General features: G+C 37.3%; 1 protein-coding gene across 1 annotated transcript; it reads left to right on the top strand.

The window, feature by feature from the left end:
* Positions 1–26226, top strand: LOC112054476 (aminopeptidase N-like). Its single transcript, XM_052884638.1, has 15 exons — positions 1–461; positions 1468–1626; positions 2706–3026; positions 7287–7470; positions 9653–9806; positions 11074–11155; positions 15144–15327; positions 15817–16012; positions 16599–16738; positions 20345–20479; positions 22403–22583; positions 23265–23439; positions 24105–24251; positions 25123–25201; positions 25578–26226. Exons 1-15 carry the CDS (start codon positions 1–3, stop codon positions 25797–25799), a joined length of 2820 nt encoding a protein of 939 aa, XP_052740598.1. The 3' UTR covers positions 25800–26226.

Genomic DNA, 26226 nt, shown 5'->3' with positions numbered 1-26226 from the left:
ATGTTCTCCCTAATATTTCTGAGTCTCCTCGCGTCCGGTTGGGCGTTCACCGTACCTCTAAGCACTGAAAATGAACCAATACCAGACGAGGCGTACGTTCTACCAGGAACATCTTTCCCGTCATTATACGACGTCCGACTTTTCCTAGATCCTGACAACGAGGAATATTTCACGGGAGATGTAGCTATTAGAATATTTCCAACTGTCAACACCAGTGTGATAGTCTTACACGCTATGGCAATGGACATTATAAATATCGAACTGACTGATGATTTTAATCAGAATATTAATATCACATACACTCTGGCAACGGATGACACACATTTCCTGACAGTGAATGCAAGTGTTCCCTTGAATATCATGTCACCGTACAATTTGAAGATAGAGTACACAGGAACGTATGCGACGAATATGTTCGGAATATACGTGTCGACGTATGAACGGCCGGGGGAAGGGACGATGTGAGTACTGCAAAGTTCCTTTTTTATTATTTATTTGCAAATGCTTTAATTGACTAAGCACCGGCCCATACAACGTTGGCCCAGAGAACCCAGGTATACCCCCGTATAAAAGTACCTGGAGATGACAATATGATGTAAAAATAAAGATTCTGTTAAATAATTGGCTTAATAAAAGTATGTATGTATGTATCTATATATTACATTTTTTTATCACTCTACTAGGTCAAAATGTTTGGCGGTGGACCAAAGCAGCGAAGTAATTTGAAGCTGTATTATTTTTTGTGTATTATTTTTGTCTGTTACCAACAAGCATAACACACAAGAAAACAGACAAACAAACCAATCTTAGGTCTTCAAAAAATATCACAAAACTCTGACTGTATGGTCAACGATCTTAGGTAAATTGCCAGGTGGTTAGGGTAGGCCTGGGCCAGGGATGGGAATTCCCTTTTATGACTACGACCTCAGTTGTGTTACGAGTGGTATTAGCTGATACGTGGTTGTCTAAAATAGTAGGACTGATTTAAAAATATATATATCATCATCGACCACGTGGTGCTGTTAAAATAGGGTGATAATGATATAACCCTATTTTCCGGCAGCGCACAACATGGGTTTTTTCCTATAAAAGAGGGTCGCCCTCCATTTTTGACGGTCACCGGCTTCTGTACCAACTGCGTCCTTGAATCTTGCCACTGCTCTATGTGCTAAAAGGATTTTTCGAAGCCCTCTAATAAGCAATGAATGAGAGATGATTTAGAATATTTTACTGAATTTACAAAACTATGTATGTTTACGTCTTACGTGGAACTATCGGTTATCTCTGATAGAGGGCGTTGAACACCACAACACAGTTTACACCTTTTGTGGGATCAACTTTTACTTAGTAGACTAAGAGACTTTTATAAACTGGCAAAGATCTGGGGTTTACGGGCTCTCCGTCTTATGTGTTCTGTTTTTAAATTGTTGCAATTAAAATGGTTTTTAATATTTTTTTTTCTTCCAGCAAATTAATAACTTCACAGCTGCAGCCCACGTTCGCTCGCCGAGCTTTCCCATGTTATGACGAGCCTCGGTACAAAGCTGTTTTCAAGACGACCATCTACGCCCCTCCTAAATATAAGACTGTCAGATATAACATGCCTCTAAGAAATGATCTGTCGAAGTAAGTTTTTTCATATTTATACGTTAAGGGAGTTTTGAGACTAGCTAGCTTTAAGCTAGGGATATGCAGTCGATGGACGTTGCGACCCCGCACCGGTAAGCGCAGTGTTAGTCGACCCCCCACTAGATGGACCGAGGACATGAAGTGGGTTGCAGGGAGCCGCTGGATGCTGGCGGCTCGTGACCGTGATGTTTGGAAGTCTATACAAGAGGGCTATTATATCGAACAGTGGACGTCCATCGGCTGATAATGATGATGATGATGATGATGATGATGATATGCAGCTTAACCATTGATCTATTAGTTGAATCTTCATTAATTTAGGTAGATCATCATATAACCGTATCATATCATAGATCATTCATCTATACTAATATTATAATGAGAAAAGTTTTGATTGTTTGTTTGTATGTTTTGAATAAGAACTACTGAATCGATTTGTATAATTCTTTTACTGTTAAGAAACTACACTATCCCCGAGAGCTACTGATAGTTTTGCCCCGTATTCCTACAGGAACGGGAACCACGCGGGTAAAACCACGAGGCGTCTGCTAGTCATATAGTAAAAACGCCAATATCAGGTTTGCATATCCGATCGTCAACGTCTTTAGCTTAGTACCACATCAGCTTTCAAACAAAAAAGTCGCATCATAAACGGTCCATTAGCTTAGAAACTAGAATTCCACAAACAAAAACTACGTCAAAAGAAAATCACAAACTATAATTAAATCTTTATAAACATAGTGATAGTTTTGCGAAGCAAAGGTGGCAATGGGCGGGGCACATAGTTCGAAGTGCCGATGGCCGATGGTGTCCCAAGGTGCTGGAATGGCGACCCCGCACTAGAAAGCGCAGTGTTGGTCAACCCCCCACCAGGTGGACTGACGACATCAAGCGAGTCGCAGTTATTCGCTGAATGCAGATAGCTCAGTATCGTGATGTTTGTCACTCCCTACAAAAGGCCTATGTCCTGCATTGGACGTCCATCGGCTGACATGATGATGTTGATGATGAAAGATAGTCACAAAGACTTTACCCTACTTTTTTACACCAGGAGTTAAAACAAAATATTTTTACAGACCTGAGGTTGATGGCTTCACAAAATACGAGTTTCAAGACACCGTGCTGCAGTCCACTTATCTCCTGGCATACCTGGTCTCAGATTTTGACCACGTTACCAACGAAAACGATGAAAACCCCATCTTTTCCAAGCCTTTCAGAGTCTATACCAGACCAGAATTAAATGACACTGCAGTTTTTGCGCTGGAATTTGGGCAGAAGAACTTATTGGCTTTTGAGAATTACACTCAATTTGACTATGTTTTGCCCAAGTTTGACAAAGCGGCTGTGCCAGATTTCGCTGCTGGTGCCATGGAGAATTGGGGACTTGTTATATACAGGTATGTTAAAATTCTTGTCTGTCTGTATTTCCGAGCTAATCTCCGAAACGGTTGATCTGATTTAAATATAACTTTGACTGGTATGAAAAGAGATTTATGCACTACAAATCTCTTTTCATACCAGCTTCTTTCATCCCAAAGTACAAGGTTCCCGTGGGATTTCTGGTAAAGAAAGCCGTCAACCAGGAGTTATGGAGAAGTAATACATGCCAAAAAAAATACGAGCTTCCTAGTCAGAGTCCTGAGGAAGTTATGAGAACTTCAAGAATTTGCTTAAAACCTCGAGGTGTCAACCCTAGCTAAACTTTTGACATTGGACTCTTACATTATTATTGGCAAAACTTACGAACTCGTACAGTAGGTACCTAACAAGCAAACATTTTTTTTGGAAATTCGTAAACACTACTGTGATCAAGAAGACATTCGCACATTCACGTGTTTAGTTCTAAATCTATATATAATATTATATAGGTACGTAATTTTAATATTATGTTAAAACAAACTTGTTTTAGTCTATGAATATGAAAAATTAAATAAAAATAAAAGTTAGTCATGTATAAAATAACAAGACTCTTGACAAAGTTTTATTAATCAAAATTGTTTTCACAAAAAAGAGTATGCAAAAAAAATTACCCAAGCAGGTATATAATCCAATTACCCATTTATTTCTGGAATTTATTAGCACCGAACGAACCAGTATTTAACAGTTATTTGATCAAGGACTATACTTGATACAATTAATTACATCGAATCATTTAAATCAAAGAACACAAGATGAGACTCGGAATTCTTAGTTAAGAGACTAAATTAATTTGCAAGGGCGGCGTATATCTGGCGAGTGTTACTTGAAAACTTTTGTTATCATCGCTTTTGCACCTTTAATAAATTTGAAAGTAATAAATACCTAAAAGAAACTAATACATTTTATAATTTACCGCACGCTGGAAGTAGTTGTGTGTGCGCAGTATGAAGACCAAGAGAGGGGCGACACTCTGGTAACACTGGGGTAGATGGCCACGTAGACTTTTGCGCGTATGCTATCAAGCGAAGGCGAGTGGCAGAAATATGCACAAATGCTCCGGAAAATAATGATAAAAAAGAAAGAAAAGGAAAAAGAGGAGAAAAAGAAATGGGAAATACCCTAGAGGCAGTTAGCACGATGTAATGCTATGCAGTTCCGTGCCAACTCTGACGATAATTATAAAAAAAAGTATGAAGACTAAGTTACGAATAAGTATAAAAAAGAGTAGATTACTGCAGCGGCCGGCAAGAGAGGCATTGATGGACGAATGTGTGAATGTGGGCCGAGGCGAAGCCAATTCACATATACGTAAGTCCATCAATGCCTAATTGTATAGTATTTTTCTCAAATAATGCGCGGAAATTAAACTAAGTTGGTTTGAGATAATTCTAACGAGGTTGAAGTTTGTTGTATACTAGTGTCTTTGTGATTCTGAATTTCAAAGTTTTGATAGGAAGTCGATGGTCGGGATAATTTTACGTGTAATACTATTTTAAAACTATTGACGAAGTTGATGAACAACTAATAACAATAGCTTTTTACGCGACTAAGTATTTTTTACACTAAACAGCTTTCTATGTGCAAGCCAGTTCGAAATTTAAATTAAACCTTTGATAAGTTTCCTCTGTGGTCGCCATGTTGCGGAGTAGAAAATCGTTCCATTTTTAAATGACACGACAGATATTTTAAGATTTTACATAGTAATTTATTTGGCCGCTAAACACGACGGATATGGATTTTCTTACAACTTTTGCCGACCGCTGCTAGACCAGTAGATACAGCAAATTCGATTAATCTCGAAGAAGATTGTCAAAATAATGCTCAAATTTCCAAGCATGTTTTAGAAAATAATATTACTTTCTTAACTACTTAGAGGATTTAACCTCTTTTACTCTGATTTGCGAAGATTCTTATTAGTCTCTTTATCTGTTTTCTGTCTCGCTAGGTGTGCGCCGGCTCTTACGAGGTGTTCCTTACACAAAAGCCTATAAAGATTAAAACCAATTTATTTAGAACGAGCACCTCTCCCTGCTATCAGCAGTTATTATTCTTAACGTATTATTCGTTTGTCACTTTGTACATTTGTATGAGAATTAAGTAAAATACGTGAATTTACATTATAGTCACTAGCGTATCACTATCTAAACTGATTCAAATAGTTTGCAAAACTAACTATCTACTTTTTTGTTTCTTTTTTTTAATTTTATTATTTATACCACACAGTTTGGGTTTATCCTTACTGATTAAGTTTATTTGCCTTGAAAGGATCTACACAATACAATTTTGACAATATTTTAAATACCATGTGCAAACTATTAGTGTTTAAATAAAAATGAATACATAAATTTATAATTAAAATATTTTGAACCTTATCTACAATAGCTTGGTTATCTTTGTTAATTTATCTAATCTGTTAACAGAATCTCAGTCCTAATTAATGCTCGACAAAGTTTATAATAGAACAATAGAATATTAAAACAGTACAAGTTAAACTGAACATTTCCCTTTAGGTTCTTTGTGAGAATATTTTATCTTGTGAGCATGGATCTATTCACATGACGCTAGTAAAGGATTGAGTTCATTATAATAATGTACCAACTTATAATAAACTCGAACCCCACATCAAAAGTGGTGTAGGTAAAATTAATTTAATTGTTTTTTATTGAGAAAGAATATAATAAGGAAGTTAAGCTAACTTATCAAATTACTCGGTGAAATTTTTTGGCACTGCGACTCCATGGCATAAAGATCTCCGCGGCAAAAGGTGCAAATATGTAACTCTCAGTCAGAGAGGCATACTTGAGCCACTTACCGGTTTCAGCTTTTTCTGCTGCGCTACGCTTGATTCTGTCTCCTCGGTGCCAATGTGTCAACGCATGTAGAGTCCCACATTAGGGCCCGTCCCATTTCCAGCGTCAATCCATTAGGTCTCTTGCCATCATTCCGACTTATGACGGCTCGATTAGCGCAGGAATATTTATGGTGGAAAGAGCCCTTTTTATTATATCATTAAGAGAGCCATGCCGAAATAGCCTATCGCCACTCCTTTGGCCCGTGAATTCCAAATTTACTTACCTCTTTTCCACATAGACATTTGTGCTCTAAGCACAATGGTGTACCCAGTCTGAGTCCTAGATCCATTAAAAATAATTAAAAATCTTCTGAGCAAATATGAACAATTTGGCGTTAATAGTTAATTATAGTTTTTTTTTCATCTTTTTTATTGAGAAAGAATACTATACTGAGAACTTTAGCCAACTTATGACCACGTGAAATGGTGGCGAGAATCCTTGCAACATTTCCGCGTCAGACAGCCAGACTGAAGTGCGCAAAAAAATATCCAGTCCTTAATAATGGTTCGGCTAATAGGATTTTTTTTTATTATCTACACATATTCAGCTCATTTCTGAGCACGAGTCTCCTTAGAATGAGAGGGGTAAGCCCCTCCGCCCCTACATGCGCCCCTATATCATACACGAATGACCCAGGATTCTCAAGAATTCAGGTCCATAATAAACCTTAACCGACTAATACTACGTAACTAAAGAGAAGGCTGTACATAATAATGATATAATATCCTCATTACGCTCGTTCTACCCTCATATTTAGCGTGAATGAGCCAAGAGAGCCGAGGGACTCATTTGCCCGAGTCACAAAAGGCGTGACTTTTTCATTATGACCGCAACCCCCACTCGAGATTAATTCAGAGAACGTTACCACATTGCCCCTACATAATGAGATATTTCGTATACTCTAAGATACTATGTTGTAGATACATACAAGGGTACATATGAACAAGTTAATACATACATACGTAATGGTACAAAATATAAAGAATACGGTATCAGCAAATTCAGAACGTCGCTTATATAGCTTAGCAACTTCGTTCGTCACACTCCCGATAGTCCACGCGGGCCGGGGGGCGTGAATCAATGAATCAAAAACCCAGGACTGATGCACTTAATTTCCCTTAATTTCCATTTGTTTACTGGATGAGCAGTATTTTATATCAAATTAGGGCCTAGTCGCAGTTTGTTATTGTTACTATTGCGTAAACGTAAACGCGAATTTCCAATCTATAGTATAGTCTTTATACTCTCGCTGTCTTAATTGGTATGAAATTTGTCTTAACCAAACCAATCAAAAGTAAAAAAGCCAAAAAAATTTAGTTTTCTGGACTGAATACTTGAAAATTACTTACCGTCAAACATATAGTATTTTTCATTTCTTTCCAATAGAGAAGTGGCGTTGCTAGTACAAGAAGGAGTCACAACGACCGCCACGAAACAGAACGTCGGGCGCATCATCTGCCACGAGAACCTGCATATGTGGTTCGGCAACGAAGTGAGCCCCGTGTCCTGGACCTACACCTGGCTGAACGAGGGGTTCGCCAACTTCTTTGAGAACTATGGAACTGACTTTGTAAGTATGCTTCTAGTGTTGTATATATTTTGTAGAAGGTTTTGACGGCGTCCGTTGCTGTCGCCGCAGTGGTATGCGCGGTGGATTTTCAAAACAGTTGCCCTGGGTTGGATCCCTGCTGGGCCGATTGAGATTTTCTTAATTGGTTCAGGTCTGGCTGGTGGGAGGTTCCGCCGTAGATAGTTACCACCCTGCTGACAAAGACGTACTACCAAGCGATTTAGCGTTCCAGTACTATGTCGTGTAGAAACCAAAAGGGGTGTGGATTTTCATCCTCATTCTAACAAGTTAGCCCTGCATCTTAGACTGCATCATCACTTACCATCAGGTGCGATAGTCAAGGGCTAACTTGTAAAGAATAATAAAAAAAAAACCTATCTGACGCGGTTGGTAGTGCTGTGGATCTGAGGAGCTCCTGGGTTCGATTCCCTAACTTGTCGATTAGCACGGAATTGCCTAGCATTACTTCATACTATTAACTTACTCATTTAACTTCATTTATGTTTAACTTCATTTGGGTAGTTTTTCGAAGTAGTTACTACTTCGAAACTCTGTTGCGAAATTCAAATTAAACGATTATAGATAAGTAAGCTCAACCTGCTACCAAACATAAAAACAATTAATTATCAATACTAATATTATAAAGCTGAAGAGTTTGTTTGAACGCGCTAATCTCAGGAACTACTGGTCCGATTTGATAAATTTTTTCAGTGTTAGATAGCCCATTTATCGAGGAAGGCTATAGGCTATATATTATCCACGCATTTCTACGGGAACGGGAACCATGCGGGTGGAACCGCGCGGCGTCAGCTATAAATATTTAAACATCATATCATGATATCAGTCAATCTGTTGGCGAGCTACGAGACCACAGACAGACACACAGATACATAGGTACGTCATACTTATAACACTCATCTTTTTACGTAGCAAGTTAAAAAGGATACGTTCTATTTCTCCTCAAATACATGAGCGGTTGATTACTGCGGACGTTTTGAATCTCAATTGATATTTAGGGAAACAAATACTAAATATTTATGAGTCAATCCAAAAACACTTACTTATTATTCAAAATACATATCCCTTATCTTTATATTCGTATCTATCTGTAACAGTTTTACAATTCAAATGGCAAAAACAAAATGGCGAAACGAAATGTTTGAATTTATATTCCTCTGCAAAATGCAGAATCATGTGAAGGACGGAATATATTTTAATGTTATGTTTCCGACTTCAATTCGATATCAGCCAATAAAAAAAAAGAAAATGAAATATTTTCATTCCAATTTCATTCAGACATTGGAATGATTGGCTCGTTGATTCAAGGGTTAGCTTTTACGGTTAGGTACAGATAATAAGGTTTAAACCCCAAAGTATTGGAATACTTATATATTAATAATATTAGAAGTCTTAAATATTTTTACTAGCGGACGCCTGCGATTTCGTCACCGTGGAATTTAGTTTTGCACAAATCCCTCGGGAATTGCCTATGTGTTAATCCAGGCTATAATATATCTTAATACCAAATTTCAGCTAATTCGGTTTAGTAGTCGAGGCGTGAAAGAGTAACAAACATCAAAATCATCAGTTTTCGCAAATCTCGGGAAACCATAGATTTTTTCGAAATAAAAAGTAAAATGTATTTCCATTTAAAATTTCAGCCAAATCGCTTCAGTAGTAGCGGCGTTAAAGACATTCAAACATCCATACAAACAAACATCCAAACAAACTTTCGCGTTTATAATATTAGTAGGATTTAATGAAAACTTATTGTTCATTTGAGTCATCAAAATTCCATTCGTTCTAAAAGGGTTACAGAAAAGCATTATTGTTTCATACAGAAAAAAGTTCGTCGATGGATCAAAGAATAGGTTTAAAACGGTTTTCCCAAATAAATGAAATAAAAAAACCTGTGAAAAATATTTAAACAATATAATAATAAAGAGTGTATAGGACCATTCGCCAACAAAGTGAGTAGTTTGAGCTAGGAATGCACGACTGTAGTCTAAGGTGGAACAAATCCTAGGTCTTCGATTTGACTACGGCCCTCTAGAAAGTCGAGCTATTTAGGACATTGGAATTAAATTCATAATTGCTTAATTTTTGTACTTGTGAATATTTTTTTTTACAGTTATATTTAAAATTGGGAAGTTCGTTTTAATTAACATTATGATAATTTCAGGTCCTCCCTGAATGGCGTATGATGGACCAGTACGTGCTGCTGCTCCAGAACGTGTTACAGAATGACGCGGTTCTCACCATCAACCCCATGACCCACCCCGTGTTCACCCCATCGCAGATCATCAGTACCTTCAACGCTGTCGCTTATCAGAAATGTAAGTATTTGTATGCTACAACTGGAAATTAAAAAAAAAACAAAATTCAATTGTTTTAAGTAGGCTTAGTTTTGGTATTTGGTAAGATACTAGTAGTGTAGTATCTTACCAAATACCGAATAAATTGGGTATTTCGTATATCATTTATAGCTATATATAGGTTCCACTCGCGTGGTTCCCGTTCCCGTAGGAATACGGGGATAATATATAGCCTTCCTCGATAAATGGGCTATTTAACACTGAAATAATTTTTCAAATCGGACCAGTAGTTCATGAGATCCTGAGAGTTCCTGAGAGCGCTTTCAATCAAACAAACAAACAAATTCTTCAGCTTTATAATAGTAGTATAGATTAGATGTATTAGAAGCATGACTGTCCATATCAACACGTAAAGATCTTTTATAGCAGGAAAATAATATCATTTAAACTTGAGATCTAAGACATCGAGATAAGATTCAAATACGTTTGTCGTGGTTATCCAAGTTAGATAAGATACTGTATCAAAAACTGCGTTACAAAGAATGCGATAGACAAAAATTTGATATCGTGATAAAGTTATGATAAAGCGTAAAAAGAGATGTTTAAAACTAGGTTATTTTAGAAAAAAAAATATGAATTCAAAATGAATATTGAAATACAAAAAATATGACGATGATATATTGAGTTTTGAATTTTTCTCTCTATCTATAGTATAGTGTTCTCTCTATCTATAGTATAGTAGACAGAGAGATGAGATGATGATGATGATGATGATGATGATGATGATCCTCGCAAATAACGTGGCTATCTATTGCTAATATAATAATTTTTAGAATCGGTTTGGTATTTATAGTAGATCCAGATATCTACCAAACCGATTCTAGTTTGAACTAGTACAAAGTTTGTGTTTTATAGGTAATCTGTTACCCACTACCATCTCACAAAATTTACCTTTTTTATAATATGGTAGTCTGGCTCTTTTTAATACTTAAGGACATTATTGTTTTTTCAAACAACTAGCTGATACACGCGACTTTGTTCACGAGAAATTTAGTACTAAAATCACGCTGAAACTGGAATAAAAAGTCTCATTAAAATCTGTTAAATCATTTCAACGATTAAAACATACATATCAGACAGACGTACAAAAACAGACGTTATCATGTTTTGATATCGTGTAAACAACTTTAACACAGTTATTCAGAAATCACAAACAGACTTCTTCTTCTGAATTTCTTCTTCTTTTTTTTATTCGTATGTGTTGATGATGATGTGTTTTTCTTTACAGCCGGGTCCGTCATTCGCATGATGCAGCACTTCCTCACAGCGCCCGTGTTCCAGCAAGGTCTCATCTACTATCTGGCGAACAAGTTAGACTTTTTTACTGTTATATTTCGCTTTTTTTAAAGAATTATAGGCTCGCGCTTGACTACAATTATGCCTGATGGAAAGGAGTAATAATTATGGTCTAAAGTGGAGCGTACTTATCTTGAAGATGATTATTAATTTTCGCCTTAAATATGTTCAATCCTTGAGTCAGGAATCACTAACGCCAAATTTTTGTTATGATCATCATCGTATCAGCCGATGGACGTCTTTTTGTAGGGACTTCCAATCATAACGATCCTGAGCCGCCTGCATCTAGCAAATCCCTGCGACTCGCATGATGTCGTCAGTCTACCTGGTGGGGGTCGACTGACACTGTTCTAGTTAGGGGTCGCAATTTCCGCACATTGGGGACCCAAACGTCCATCGGCTCTTTGAATTAGGTGTCTCGTCCATTGCCATTCCATGAAGGCACTTTTTCTGTACGAATTGGAAATGTGGATGCAAATCGTTTAGTACCAGTTGCCTGGATATTCACAATGAGGATACCACTGTTCGCATGATTCTATATTGCAGTTTCATTGTATGTGTGTGTGTGATTGTGATGGCCAGACATACCTCATTATGTGTCTGAAACTTTATCAGCCCATGCACCTACCACTGCAGACTAATTATAGAACGACCAGTAGATATCGTACCCAAATTCACAAACAAAATTTTCTGTCATTTTCTGAGGAAAACGAGCTTAGATTCGGTATTTGGACGACCTCCGTGGCGCAGTGGTATGCGCGGTGGATTTACAAAACGGAGGTCGTGGGTTCGATCCCCGGCTGGATTGATTGAGATTTTCTTAATTGGTCCAGGTCTGGCTGGTGAGAGGCTTCGGCCGTGGCTAGTTACCACCCTACCGACAAAAACGTACCGCCAAGTGATTTAGCGTTCCGGTACGATGTCGTCTAGAAACCGAAAAGGGGTACGGATTTTCATCCTCCTCCTAACAAGTTAGCCCACTTCCATCTTAGACTGCATCATCACTTACCATCAGGTGAGATTGTAGTCAAGTTCTAAAAATAATAAAAACAAAAAAAAACTTATACTAAAGTTTTTGCCAGATTTTTACATCATTCAACTAAAATTTATATTTACCGAGGTCTTTAACACGATTACGACTATGAAACATCGATACCATATCGATAATATATAGACAGTTTTTATTACAATGCATTAAATATTTTATAATATAAAATAATCTGAATGTGTCATTGAAAATTACACCTTTAGACATGAATCATGATGCTAAGTGAAAGTAATCTGGGTATCCACTACGTGAAAATGTTATTAACAAAATCTTCAATTTCAAAATTTCACCTTCCATGTGTTAACTTTTTAAAAAGATTTTATTTTCATCTTTTCTACATACTCAGAGCATCGTAGCGTCTTTAGACGAGTGCCGTCTGGAATCTTTTAAAAAGAACACAAGTTTTTCCGCGACCGCAAAAAAATAAAAGGCGAGAAAATGTTAAGGCGTCGCACAAACGTAGATGTATTATTTCTAATACGGAGAACTGTAAGCCAAACTTTTTAATAGAATAATTGGTTACGCCAGCGTTTATATCCTCATATTCCTTACCTGTTCCCTAAACCATTAAACCTGAAGTCCCTAACCTTACCTTAAAATAAGGCACAGTATATACTGGCCACACCATATTGTGGCTAGCAACACTGCGTGGACATTATGGCCTCGCAGACAGTACGAAACCTACCGCGGTGATGCTATAAGCCGTTAAGTACTATCGAGAACTGCCACGTGTGAACGCGAAGTGCATTTCGGGATGGTGATGATATAAGCTATCCGTTCAGTGTAAACATTATATAAAGGTGTAAATGTGTGCCTAAACTGTACTTTCCATTTGTCTCGGGGTTTCTTAATTGCTGTATTGCCCGAGCAATCATATAATATATGGTGACGTCTCATAAACCTGTGGTGTGGCCGGTCGTCTTCTCGAAGTCGGCGGGAAACGCGAGTGGATATCAAAAGTATGTGCCTTATCATTCCCGTCTGGTTCTTGTCCAATTCCTGCCTTATCACATTATAAATCTATACAGTCCATTTTCGAAGAATACGTTGGCGTCATCAATAATTATCTACATTAAAATTTGTATTATTAAAAAAATCATTGGAAACAACCAATCGTCAAGATGAACTTAATTTGTGATATTATATTATGATTATGTTTTTGTTGATTGAACTAATAACTATAGAAACAGGGCGCAGTGGAGTTTTAATTGCATCTAAAAACTCAGAGTATAATATTATGTAGGAACTAAACTAGAACAACAAGCTGCAAATACTTCTCATTTATTTTTATGATTACTCGTAATCATAAAATAATATGACTTATAGATAATTTCTCTTATGTTTAGATAATTTTAGATGAATTAAAACCAAAGTGAAGTTTTCCTAATCTTTTAAAAACTACTAACTACTAGTATAACAGGTCACTCAAATAGAAGCTGTTACTAAATACAAGTGAAGTGAACAGTGAACACATCCTAATAGCAGTCATTATTATAAAATTATTCGCCACAAACCCTAACAGCCAGAACGTCCGCGTCGCCCTGAGGTCCAAACCTAACAAGAAACGTAACATAACTTGAAGGGTCGTTCCTTCCTTCCCTACAGAGTAGAACTAAAGCAAATACAAATAAATAAATTAATTAAACAAATAAAAATCCCGACTGCATAAAGTATAAACAAAACTGAGAAGAAAAAAACAAGCTCAGTCCAGAAGTGTAGAAAGGAATTAGAAAACAGTCGGGACCTCTCACAGTCGTCTTGTTATTTTTTTTAGTTTCACCTATCTAAGAACACTTGGGTTATTGAGACAAATCTAACGATATCCCAATTACGTAAATCCGTTCAGTGGTTTGGAAGATATGAGGTAATAAAGAATATTACATACATACATAAAAACATACATACATACATAATACATATAAACATACATACAAGATACGCGCGAAAAACATAACCCTTCTTGCAGTCGGGTAAAAAAGAAACTATCCATTACATGTTACTGTTAGTAGCAAAGTATCAACGTTTGTACGCAGCCTTATATCCAGAGTCTCGTTTACTACTGGTACAATACAATGACGTTGCTCAGTTCCACTGCGTTGTTTATTACGGGCGACACACTCTTCCTTTTTTATTTTAATTTGCATACATTCGTGTGGGTTGTAAAATACTAAACATTGTAGAGCTGGTACGTTTTGGGGATTTGGTAAAAAAGATAAATTTGATATCTTACGTAATGTCATGGATGTATAAGTATCGTATCGTATTTTATTTATCTTATGTAATTGAAGAGGCATGTTTTGTATGTATATTCTTCATGTTTTCTGAAATGTTGGACTCAAGGCCAATTACTTTTATGGTCAATCTCCGCACCGTTAGACTATTGTTATACCCATCATCATCATCATCATCAACTCATATTCGGCTCACTGCTGAGCTCGAGTCTCCTCTCAGAATAAGAGGGGTTAGGCCAATAGTCAACCACGCTGGGAAGATGCGGATTGACAGACTTCAGACACGCAGAGAATTAAGAAACTTCTCTGGAGTGCAGTTTTCCTCACGATGTTTTTTCTTCACCGTTTGAGACATGTGATATTTAATTTCTTAAAATGAACATATTTGAAAAGTTATGACGTAGGTACATGTCCCGGACCGTATTCGAACATACGCCCTCCGAATCGAAGGCAGAGATCATATCCACTGGGTATCACGTCTCTCAAAACATAACTAAATGAAAAAATCTGACACTTACTCTCCTGACACACACGAATTAAGCAAGAATAAAGACATTTAAAAACGCCGATATCTTTGTTTCGAAACTGAGTACCATCTTGAGCACATCAACTTTCAAAGACAAACAAACGTATCATTTGGTCCATTCGTTTAGAAGGCAGCAGCTAATTTGACTATGCTATACTATAATGTGCTACATACATATAATCAAACTCTTGTTATAGCTCGCGAAGGGCTGTGGTGCCTGCGGAGTTATACGTCCATTTGCAGCAGGCTCTCGATGAATCTGACCACAATCTGCCGTGGTCAGTGGCGACCATCATGGCCAGATGGACCACGCAGGGAGGCTTCCCTGTCCTGACTGTCAGGCGGTCGGCTCCTACTGCCGAGTCTATATCTATTTCTCAGGTATATACAGACAAATCTTTAAATTTAGTTTATATTTTTTTTGGAATGACGTTCTTTTAACTGGCTTTTGTAGAGTGAACTAGTAGAAATTCTTATGTAACCCAAAATCGTCTAATAAAGTAGGTTAACAGAGAGTTAAGAGGCTGATTTTTAAATAAAAAATGTAATAAGTTTGTGGTGTTGTAGGGGTACTCCCTGGGTCTACATAACCGATTTTGATTTTGAAATTCTTTTATCACTAGAAACCACGTTATTAGCGAGTGCTATAAACTAAACGAACCAGCTCAGTTCCTCCTCCTCGAGCCTCCCGATCAAGCTGGATTCCGAAAAGTCTTCAGTACCAGGTGGACTGACGTCGCAGGTATTCGCTGGAAGTAGGAATCGTTTGGAAGTCCCTGCGAAAGGACTTTGTCCTGCAATAGATGTTCATCGGCTGATATGATAATGATGAGAGGCTAAAATATGATTGTGATTTTTTTCTTCTCATAGCAACGTTTCCTCACCAACCCGTCCCTGTCGTCATCTACCACCTGGCACGTGCCAGTCAACTGGGTGCTGTCAACGGACCCTGACTTCTCCGACACCAAGCCTCAAGCCTGGGTGCTGCCGACTGGACCTGCTCTCGCTGTCGACATCCCTGGGCTTTCAAACGCTACGTGGTTTATTGTGAATAAACAACAGGCTAGTAAGTACATTACGATTTTGTATTTTGGTTTTTTCAACTGCTGACCAAAAAAAGATGTCTCTATGTTAGTTTCTAGTTTTGGGTCTGGATGTTTGTATTGTGACGTCAAATTAGGTAATTGTATGTAAAATTACATGGGTACAGTCATCACTTTTGCGCTTGATATCTGATCATATTGGAAAATTATTGGAACTAATAATGTCATAAGTGTCACGTCTAAACAACTCTGTTGCCTAATTGTGTTCTGCAGATTTCACAAAAATTGAAACAGCAAAAGCAAGCAAGACTTACTTATAATTTTGCGCTATAATTTCTCCATACTTGGATAAAATAAGAATATTTTATACCTAATTCTTTTTCTTCTTCTTCTACTTAAGAAGAAGAAGACCTAATTCTTATGATATTAACAGCTACAGTATTAAAACTGAGGCATTATCATCATCTTATACAGCCGACATTGGCACTGCTATGTCTAGGTATTACGTAAGGACTTCCAAACACCTTGTATCTTGCATCTAGCGAAAATAGTACAAACGGAGCAGAAACAAGAAACAAAATATTTCAACACTTAAATTGTTTTACTCAGGTTACTACAGAGTGAATTATGACAACCAGAATTGGCGCGCGCTTGCCAACGTTCTGTTCACATCCCACAACATCATCCACCTGCTGAACCGCGCGCAAATCGTCGACGATGTCTTCAACATGGCCAGAAACGGAAGAACTGTGAGTTTCTTTAATCTAATACATTAACACGAACCATTAACATTAGGACTAACAGTACCTATTAAGAAGTAAACTCCACTTATAATGGTTGGTTACATTGCGAAATAACTATTGAGTTTTGGGTTGGCGCCAAACACTATCCAGGTCAGAGGCTTACTCTCTTTTAAAAGTGGATGAATAAGACTTACCACGTTGTTTGCTTACAACTTGGGGTTATCATGTTAAAGCAACTTTGTAACGACGACAGATCGCAATGATGGTAACTGTTATACCCCAACCTAACCTAACCTAATGTACTCTGCGAGGTACGATTTGCTTTTACGCCATTACATGTGCATATAATGTTACATGTTACATAATTAATATTTCTGCCGAATGTTAGTAATTTTTGCTTTGCTTATCATTTAAGAACGCGAAGTACAAATAGGCATATAACCCTGACAAAATGTGGCACTTGTTTCCCCGAAATACCCTTTAATTACCGGGTTACAGTTCAGGTCAGGGTTAGACACGGGTATTGGAGTTTCTGAATAGCCCCCAGTGTGTGTGGCCGGGCGTGATTGATACGCCGCCCGCGACAAAGGCCGCCGCCTATTGAAACTGGACGGCTAATATTGCTCCTGTTACTATGGCAGCTCGTCTCTAACATTCTATACATTGTTTCTAATATTGAAAGCTAGCGGTCGCACGCGACTTCGTCCGCGTGAAATTTAGTTTTTCACAAATCCCTCAGGAACCATGGACTTTTCCGGGATGAGAAGTAGCCTATGTGTTAATCGAGAGTGAAATTTCCATTCCAATTTTTCTCATAATGAAAAATTCGGTCCAGTAGTTGCGGCGTCCAACAAACTCTCGCGTTTATAATACTAGTAGGATTAATTATTATTGATGTCCACTAATTTCGCTAAAAGTAAAAAAAATGCTTGACAGAGTTAGACAGCTAGAGGCTAGAGCTAGATTGAGAGCCAGGTAAATCCAGATATTTTAAGGAGGTTGAAATGTTATTATCAACCTATAGTCTTACTATAGTTTTATTTTATTCCTTACAAGTTAGCTCTTGTGTTGGTAAGTGATGATGCAATCTAAGATGGAACTTTTTATCAGTAGGATGAAAATCCACACCCCCTTTTGGTTTCTTCATGACTATGCTAGAGCGGTACGTCTTTGTTGGTAGGGTGGTTAGCTACGGCCGAACCTCACACCAGACAGACCAGGAACAATTAAGAAAGCCTCAATCGGCCCAGCCGGGGATCGAACCCAGGACCTCCGTCTTATAAATCCACTGCGCATACCATTGCACTACGGAGGTCATCATAGCTAAGTAAGGTCATCATAACCAATTAGGAAAGTTGGACTTGGTCTGTCGGGTGGTTTTATTTTATTAGACCTAAGAAATCAGTATAGTGACTTTATTACACTAACTTAAATGGGTCTGTTCATTTAGTCAAACTGTTCACTTTATTCGGGATGTTAGAGTTCAGTACCTTAATATATAAGACGGAACCCGTATAGGATTACTTTGTTGTTTGTCTGTCAAGATCTTAATGTCACGGTGTTAAGTTGAAGTTACCATAAAAATGCTTGAAAATATACTTATAGTCTTTTGTTTCAGAAGGTGGTGTTGTTTTTTTGGTTTATAATTTTTTTTAAAACAAAATATACACATTACATGCGTGTTTTTAAGTTACTAAACATACAGTCAAACATATCATTGTAATATCTATTAACTAAGGCTAACTTACACTCGACTCAACTCATAACTTTTTAAATTATAGGTACATAGTCGGAAAGAAGGTCGTGTGACTAGCATGGCAACCTTATTTTTATTATGTAATGAAGCTAACTCTAGACAACTATGACTAATATTTTTTGTTATGATACCGGTGCCAATAACATAATTCTTTAATCTCTGAGTCGGGATTTACACTGATCTCTTTGTCAAACTTGTGCGATACGATGAATCACCATTGTAAAGATTTTCCCCACTTCCTTATCTCAGTTAGAGTAAGATTGAATAATGAATAATAAAATTCTTTTGCTATTGTCCTCGACAAAATTAGTCATCCAAACGATACGTTTTACTCTCAGAACAATCTCAGAAGATGTCAAAATTTTCTTACAAGTTAGTTATACTGAAACAGTACCTACTCAAGTAAATTAAATTCACAAACTTGGAAGTGCGATTGGAATAAACTAGTATTTAACTACTGATTTCGAATTGGAACGTTCCAGTGAAATTTATATAAAAAGTTAAACTCAAGTTGAACACACATCTGCATGCATGATCTGTATACGCCGCATGTTACAATCATAATTATGAGTATGTTATTCGTAATTCACAATTTACTGCTCCGTGGGACCAGTGGTTAACCTATGCGGTAGCGGATTGTAAGATCTTGGGCATTTTTATACATTGTGACTGTAGTTCAGATTTGTAGAGAACTTGGACACGGATTCACACAAAGTAAATACATTATGATGGGGTTAAAGAGTGTTAGGTAAGGGCGTGTTGAGTTAAAAACTTATTTCTACATGCGATCTTATATTTTTTAACAGTGCAAGTAAGCCTTTGCCTTACGTGAAAATGTATTTGGTAGGATTAAATGCTCCATCTATCCCAGCTTCGTCTATCTAAGCTCTATGAAGCTATTCTTCTCCTTTTAACAACTTATTTATATTGCTTTCATCTCAATTTCTATCTACGCACTACTTAACTGGAAATGGTAGAAAGGTTTGGTAGAATGGTAGGAATGATGTTTGGCCTTTGTACATCTCTAAGTTTTCAAACATAATAAACAAACAATTATTAAGATATTGCGCAAAATGCGGCACGTACGTTGCGGATATGTGCGAACAACTTTGAATGCAACTCGGTTTTCTGATTTTTATTCAGCACAAGTTTTGCAACGCTTCAGTGCACAATACCAATCGGAGTATATTTTCATATTGAGTGCCTACGGTGGAACTGCATTAACAGAAATGGGAAAGTTATCATATGAATTATATTAAAAATGACTATTGATTAGCTATTGGCTAATAAAACAAAAAGTGTAAACAGCATCGAAAAAATAACTTTAAGATATGAATTAATACTATGGACTTTCTAGACAAAAGGTTTCACTGAATTTCCTTGATGTCCCTTGGATTTGTACGAAACGCTTATAGACGGAGACAGTAACAGCCAGACCTTTGTCATTTTATAAAAGCTGAAAGTTTGTCAGCTCATGCCCCTACAATAGGTTAGTACCGTAGCCAACTGTGGAGCTTAGACCGTGGTGGCCTTGGGAGATAGCAGGTTTCAAGAATCCAGACCCTCAACCATCTTAGTATATATATAGTATAATTTATTTTTTTATATAATAAATATAGTATAGTTTTTATATTTTTAGCGGTTTATGATATCCCCATTCCCCAGACGCTTGTTTTCATGGCAACTCTTCGCTAGAGACCCTTGAAGCTTCAAATCAAATAGTGTTTTTCGAAGGATTGCCGCGAAGCTAAGTGACTGACTTTGACCTCCTGCTTTGAGTTTGAAGCGAATCACCTTCAGCTCAATAATAGGAGTTTCTGTATAGTAATATGTGTTTGTATTGTATTGTATTGCAGAGCTATTCCAACGCCTTCGATGTGTCCCGCTATCTGGTGAACGAGACAGACTACATCCCCTGGGGTTCAGCCAACAGCGCCTTCACCTACCTGGACACGGTGCTCAGTGGTTCACCAGCATACAACTTGTTCAAGGTAGGTATAACATCTCAGACTAATTACATAAAGACTAGTACCGCACACAAATTCACGAACAAAATTATCTGTAATTTATGAGGAAAACGAGTTTAGATTAGGTATACTATTATTTATATAGAAATTAAATATCGCGTGTCTCAAACGGTGAAGGAAAAACAACCTGCTACCTGAGAATTTTCCTAATTCTCCGCAAGTGTGAAGTCTACCAATCCTCATTGGGCCAGCGTGGTGGACTATTGGCCTAACCCCTCTCATTCTGAGAGGAGACTCGAGCTCAGCAGTGACCCGTATATGGATTGATAACGACGATACTATGCTAATATAGAAGTTGTTGACTATTTTTTACACCATTAAGCTACATAAAAGGTACTTTTACGGAGCTCTTTAACCGACTAATACGATTACAACTATGAAACATCGATGCTATAGAGACAGTTTTTATAATTGCATTAGATCATTGATCATATACTTTGATAGAAAGTAACGTCTAGCAGGTACTTATGTAATTAGTCTGAGTATACAACTATACATGCAACAGCTCGAACAAACTATCTTGTAATAAACAAGCTTTAAAAACTGACTAACAATCAAGTTAATAGTTAAAAGTAAGAGTTTCACTTTACAATCCAAATATTTCCTACCGTTGTTTTTTTGGATGTACAAACTCAAGAGGAAGATCTAATAATAAACTAATTGAAATATTTTTTAATAAAACAGTAGAGTGGCCAGGAATTTCTTTTTCGATTTCTGTTCCTAGTGAGAATGTATTCGTTCTTAGGAGAACGTAAATTCAGGACATGATGTCCTTACTAATTTTTAAGGTTACGATTTACTTTCGACGATATTAATACTTTTTTTTGTTTTTTTTTTTATTCTTTACAAGTTAGCCCTTGACTACAATCTCACCTGATGGTAAGTGATGATGCAGTCTAAAATGGAAGCGGGCTAACTTGTTAGGAGGAGGATGAAAATCCACACCTCTTTTCGGTTTCTACACGACATCGTACCGGAACGCTAAATCGCTTGGCGGTACGTCTTTGTCGGTAGGGTGGTAACTAGCGACGGCCGAAGCCTCTCACCAGCTAGACCTGGACCAATTAAGAAAATCTTAATCTGTCCAGCCGGGGATCGAACCCAGGACCTCCGTTTTGTAAATCCACCGCGCATACCCCTGTGCCACGGAGGCCGTCAAAAATTACATAAAGACTAGTACCGCACTCAAATTCACTAACAAAATTGTCTGTAATTTTTGAGGAAAACGAGTTTAAATTAGTTATACGAGTACTTTAAAGTAGAAGTTGTTGACTTGTTTTTACACCATTCAACTACACAAAAAGGTACTTTTACGGAGCTTTTTAGCCGACTAAAACTATGTAACATGGATTCTATAGAGACAGTTTTTATAATCGCATTAGATCGTTGATCAAATATTTTGGTAGAAAAGTAACGTCTAGCAGGTAGGAATTAGTCTGAGTATTCAACTATACATGCAACAGCTCGAAACAGCTTACAAGATTGTGATCAACAAGCTTTAAAAACTAGGATTTTCACTTTACAATCCAAATATTGCCTACCGTTGTTTTTTTGGGTGTACAAACCCAAGAGGAAGATCTAATAATGTGAAAACAATTGAATTAGTTTTTAATAAAACAGTAGAGTGGCCAGGAATTTGTTTTTCGATGTCTGTTCCTAGTGTGAATGTATTTGTACATAACATGTAATTTTGAGGAACGAAATCCAAAAAGAGAACATAAATTCAGGACATGATGTCCTTACTAATTTATAAAGTTATGATTTACTTTCGGCTATATTAATACGAATAAGAGATTTGAATAATCAGAAACAATTAAAAATGAATGTTATTTCATTTTCCTATTAGTCAAAAAGAAGAGAATTGTGATATGATTTCCATGTCTACAGGCGTATATCCTCGACCTCACCGCACCATCATACGCAAGACTCGGCTTCCTGGCGAAAGAGAATGAGGAACACGTAACTCCTTACCACAGGAACATCATCCTGAATCTCAACTGCCGTCTCGGCAACGAGCTCTGTGTGAACCAGTCGCAAGAGATGTTACAAGAGTTAAGGAATAATCCCAGTAAGTTTAGATGAAATTTTTCGTTTTTTATTTTTAACTTCATTATATGGTGTGATGACGACAGAAAAAACTGACACTTTACACCATAAGGAAAGCCGTAATGCGTTCTGAGAGCGCTTTTCAAAGTTTTGCTGTGTAAATTAGAAACATGGATGCGTATTGTTTAGTATGGATATCCACCAAGTATAAAAAGCCATCGAAAGCGGTGTCTTGCTGTTCTGTGGTAGCAAGGGGAAGGACAAATAAGATAATAGGGTTTCTGCGCAAACTGCCCGAAGTTTACTCAGTAAAAAACCGATAGTTACGTATACTCAGTAAAAAACCAACAGTCAAGACTACGAAGCACCTGTATAACAATCCAAGAGCCAATAAACAACAGGTTCCCTTACACTGCCAGGAATGAAGCTTCTACTTATAACCACCGTACCACTAATAAGCTACTTACTTAAGGAGCTTGCAAATTACTACTTACTACGAGTGCAGTAGTACGTAAAATAGGTGCCGTACATTTAGTATTGGATGCAGCTTACTGTACCGTCAACAAGGAACATTATGTTACGGATCTGGTAACCATTTGGGTGGTTACTAGCGTAATAGTGTCTGGTTTGCTATGCATTCTAAGTATCATGGTGGTACAGTAGTTTTTGTTCACTCACGTTATTTTCACTATTCTCCAATCAGCTCAGCGTCTGAACCCGGACATTCAGACGACGGTGTTCTGTTCTGGTCTTCGCGGAGGCAGCGCGGAGAACTTCGACTTCTTGTGGAACAGATACCTGAACAGTCAGGACTCCAGCGAACAGTCCATTCTGTTGAACGCGCTGGGTTGCACTTCCAACGATACTCTGCGAAGCTTGTGAGTACCATTATTTAAAAAGTAGCCCGTGGTTACCGTTCCCGTTGGAATATGGAGCTAAAATGTAGGCTATGTTACTTGGTGCAGTTCTAGCTTTTTAATGGTCGTGATAGCCCAGTATGTATGACCTCTGTCTTCGATTCAGAAACATCAAACAAGGAAGTCCAGGGCATGCACCTCCAACTTTTCAATTATGTGCGTTTTCAGAAATTAAATAATGAAAAATGTCTCCAATGGTGAAGGAAAAACATCGCGAGGAAAATTGCATATTATCTAAAAAAAAATCCTAATTCTCTGCGTGGGAGAAGTCTGCCAATCCGCATTGGGCCAGTTGTGGTGGACTTAGAGATTCGTGCTAAACAGTGAGCCGAATATACCTATATTCGGCTCACTGTTAGGAATGGTGAAAGAATTTTAAAATCAGTCAAGTATTTTTTATCATTACAAATAAAAACTTAACTCTTTATAAAATTACTACCAGAACTCCGCGGTTTCGGCGAGAACATGGAGATTACTTAACGGTATATTTTCATTGGTAAAAGGATTTTTCATCAATAAAAATGAAATTAGATCTAGTAGTTTTTGGTTTACAACACATACATAATATATCCATGGGAGATACATGAATTTTCAATCAAACCTTTTCAAAACTAATTTGCTTGCAGCTACCTCAATCAAGTTATCGCTGAAGACTCAAAAGTGCGAGAGCAGGACAGGCATACTATTCTCGTCGCCACCATCAACGCCAGCCCGGCCAACATGGAGGCGGGCTTGGAATTCGTCGTTCAAAACTTCGCCGCCATACAACCTAGGTAGGCTTAGCAATTGTTAATACTGGCAGACGCTCCGCGGTTTCACCTTCGTTGTTCCCGTACTAAGAATACAGGGATAAAAGCCTTTGACACTCATAAATTACGTGGCTTTCTAGTGGTAAAATAATCTTTAAAGTCAGTTCAGTACATACAGAGATTACCCCCTAAAACTACAAACTTTACCTCTGTTAAATACAAGTAAAGAATTATTGATGACAAAAGATGGCACATTTGAAGTAGGAAAACCACAAATAGGAAGGACCTACGAAGGTGTTTAGGATTCACTTGAGGGCATCAGATGAACATAAGGCTTCTTCCTTCAACAAGCTCTACATCACAAAAAAATTTACTACTAAAACTGTTAATATTTGTGCTAAATTTTCACAGTGGCACTGATTTATCTCTCTACATTTGTGAAGGGTACGCAGAATACAGGGCGTTTCTGTCCCAGTATTGAAACTTTCATTCTGGCGGCGCAGTGTAATTTTGACCCCGTAACTTTAATCTTATTCTTTCAGTGCGGTACCACGGAACCCTGGCTTCGTCATACAATTTCAATATTAAACTAAATTGAAGTTTTACACTTCGTACGATCGTGAAGTTTATAATATTTTTAACCTTTACACCTCGTATCGCATCGATCGTGTTAAATATACCAACTATGGGACTATGTAGACCTCGTATCGCATCGATCGTGTTAAATATAGCAACTATGGGACTACGTAGACCTCGTATCGCATCGATCGTGTTAAATATAGCAATGAAGTTGTAGTTGAAACTTTTTAATTGCCTTCTAAAAGAAGGAGGTTTTATATTCGGTTGAATATATGTTTTTTTTTTTAACTTACGTATTTTTCAAATTCTTTTACAGAGTTCAAGGGTTGACTGGTACAACGAACATACTAAACGCTTTGGCCAGAAGACTGACAACACCTGCACATCTAGTTAAAGTAAGTGTTATAAAGACCAATTGGACGCTATTTTTTTATTAAATTACATTTGTATTGTTTAACATTTTTACCGATGTCTCTAAGACTGTTCTGTTTTTTTTAATTTCTCAAATAACATTTCACATATTTTTAATATGACCAATATTCCCATGCCCCTCCAACTCGTTGGAAAAGTCTGTATTGGGAGTGGGTACGACAATAGTCCAACGGGCGGGTACAAACCACGTGCTGATGGGTTCAGCTCCTTTGAAGCTATTGAGACTTAACTTGTTATAAAATGTTTAGCTGACCCCGCAAACGATGTTTTGCCGTACAAAAAAATGAGGGTAGGAGGAGAAAAATTATGTTGATAATAATAATGATTAATTTTTAACAGATCGAAGCTTTCGCTGCCCAACACGATGCCATTTTCACCGCTGGTGAAAGGGCTTCCATCAATGACATCAGAGAAAACATCGGCGCCTCAATAGTGTGGTCAACTCGGAACTTCGACTTCGTACACAGCTGGTTGAGGACTAACTATGGAAGTAACGCCAATATCGTGACGTCGGGATTCCTTATCATCATTTCCATCTTTGTCACATTGTACAATCGCTGACAAAAGTCGTTTTGTTTTTAGTATAGATATCCTACAAAAGTTATTTATTTATGTTACTCAAACTTATCGTACTTTTTTAAATGTTTACCTACAGTATACTTGTTAAGCCAAAAATGTTATGTTATAATGATGTAAGATACGACTTTGGTGTTGATGGACCATTAGAAAGAAATAATATTTATTTTTTATCAAAAGCTCAGTTGAATTTACAATGGTTTTTGCTTGTCCGTTAAACTAGGTAAGCCTGTGTCTTAAGGGACAGTATCTACCTACATAGTATTTTTATATTGTATGCAATTAATCTTCTAATGATTTTTGATGTCAAACTCGTCAATCTAAGATATTGAATTAAGATCAGAGTAAACTAAACCCATAATTTCGGATTGGGTAACTTGTCATACAAAATTATATTATTTGTATTATTATC

Source organism: Bicyclus anynana, chromosome 12 (assembly GCF_947172395.1).
Source record: "Bicyclus anynana chromosome 12, ilBicAnyn1.1, whole genome shotgun sequence".
Taxonomy (NCBI): Eukaryota; Metazoa; Arthropoda; class Insecta; order Lepidoptera; family Nymphalidae; genus Bicyclus; species Bicyclus anynana.
The sequence above is the reverse complement of the archived record's forward strand: the minus strand, read 5'-3'. Positions and strand labels throughout refer to the sequence as shown.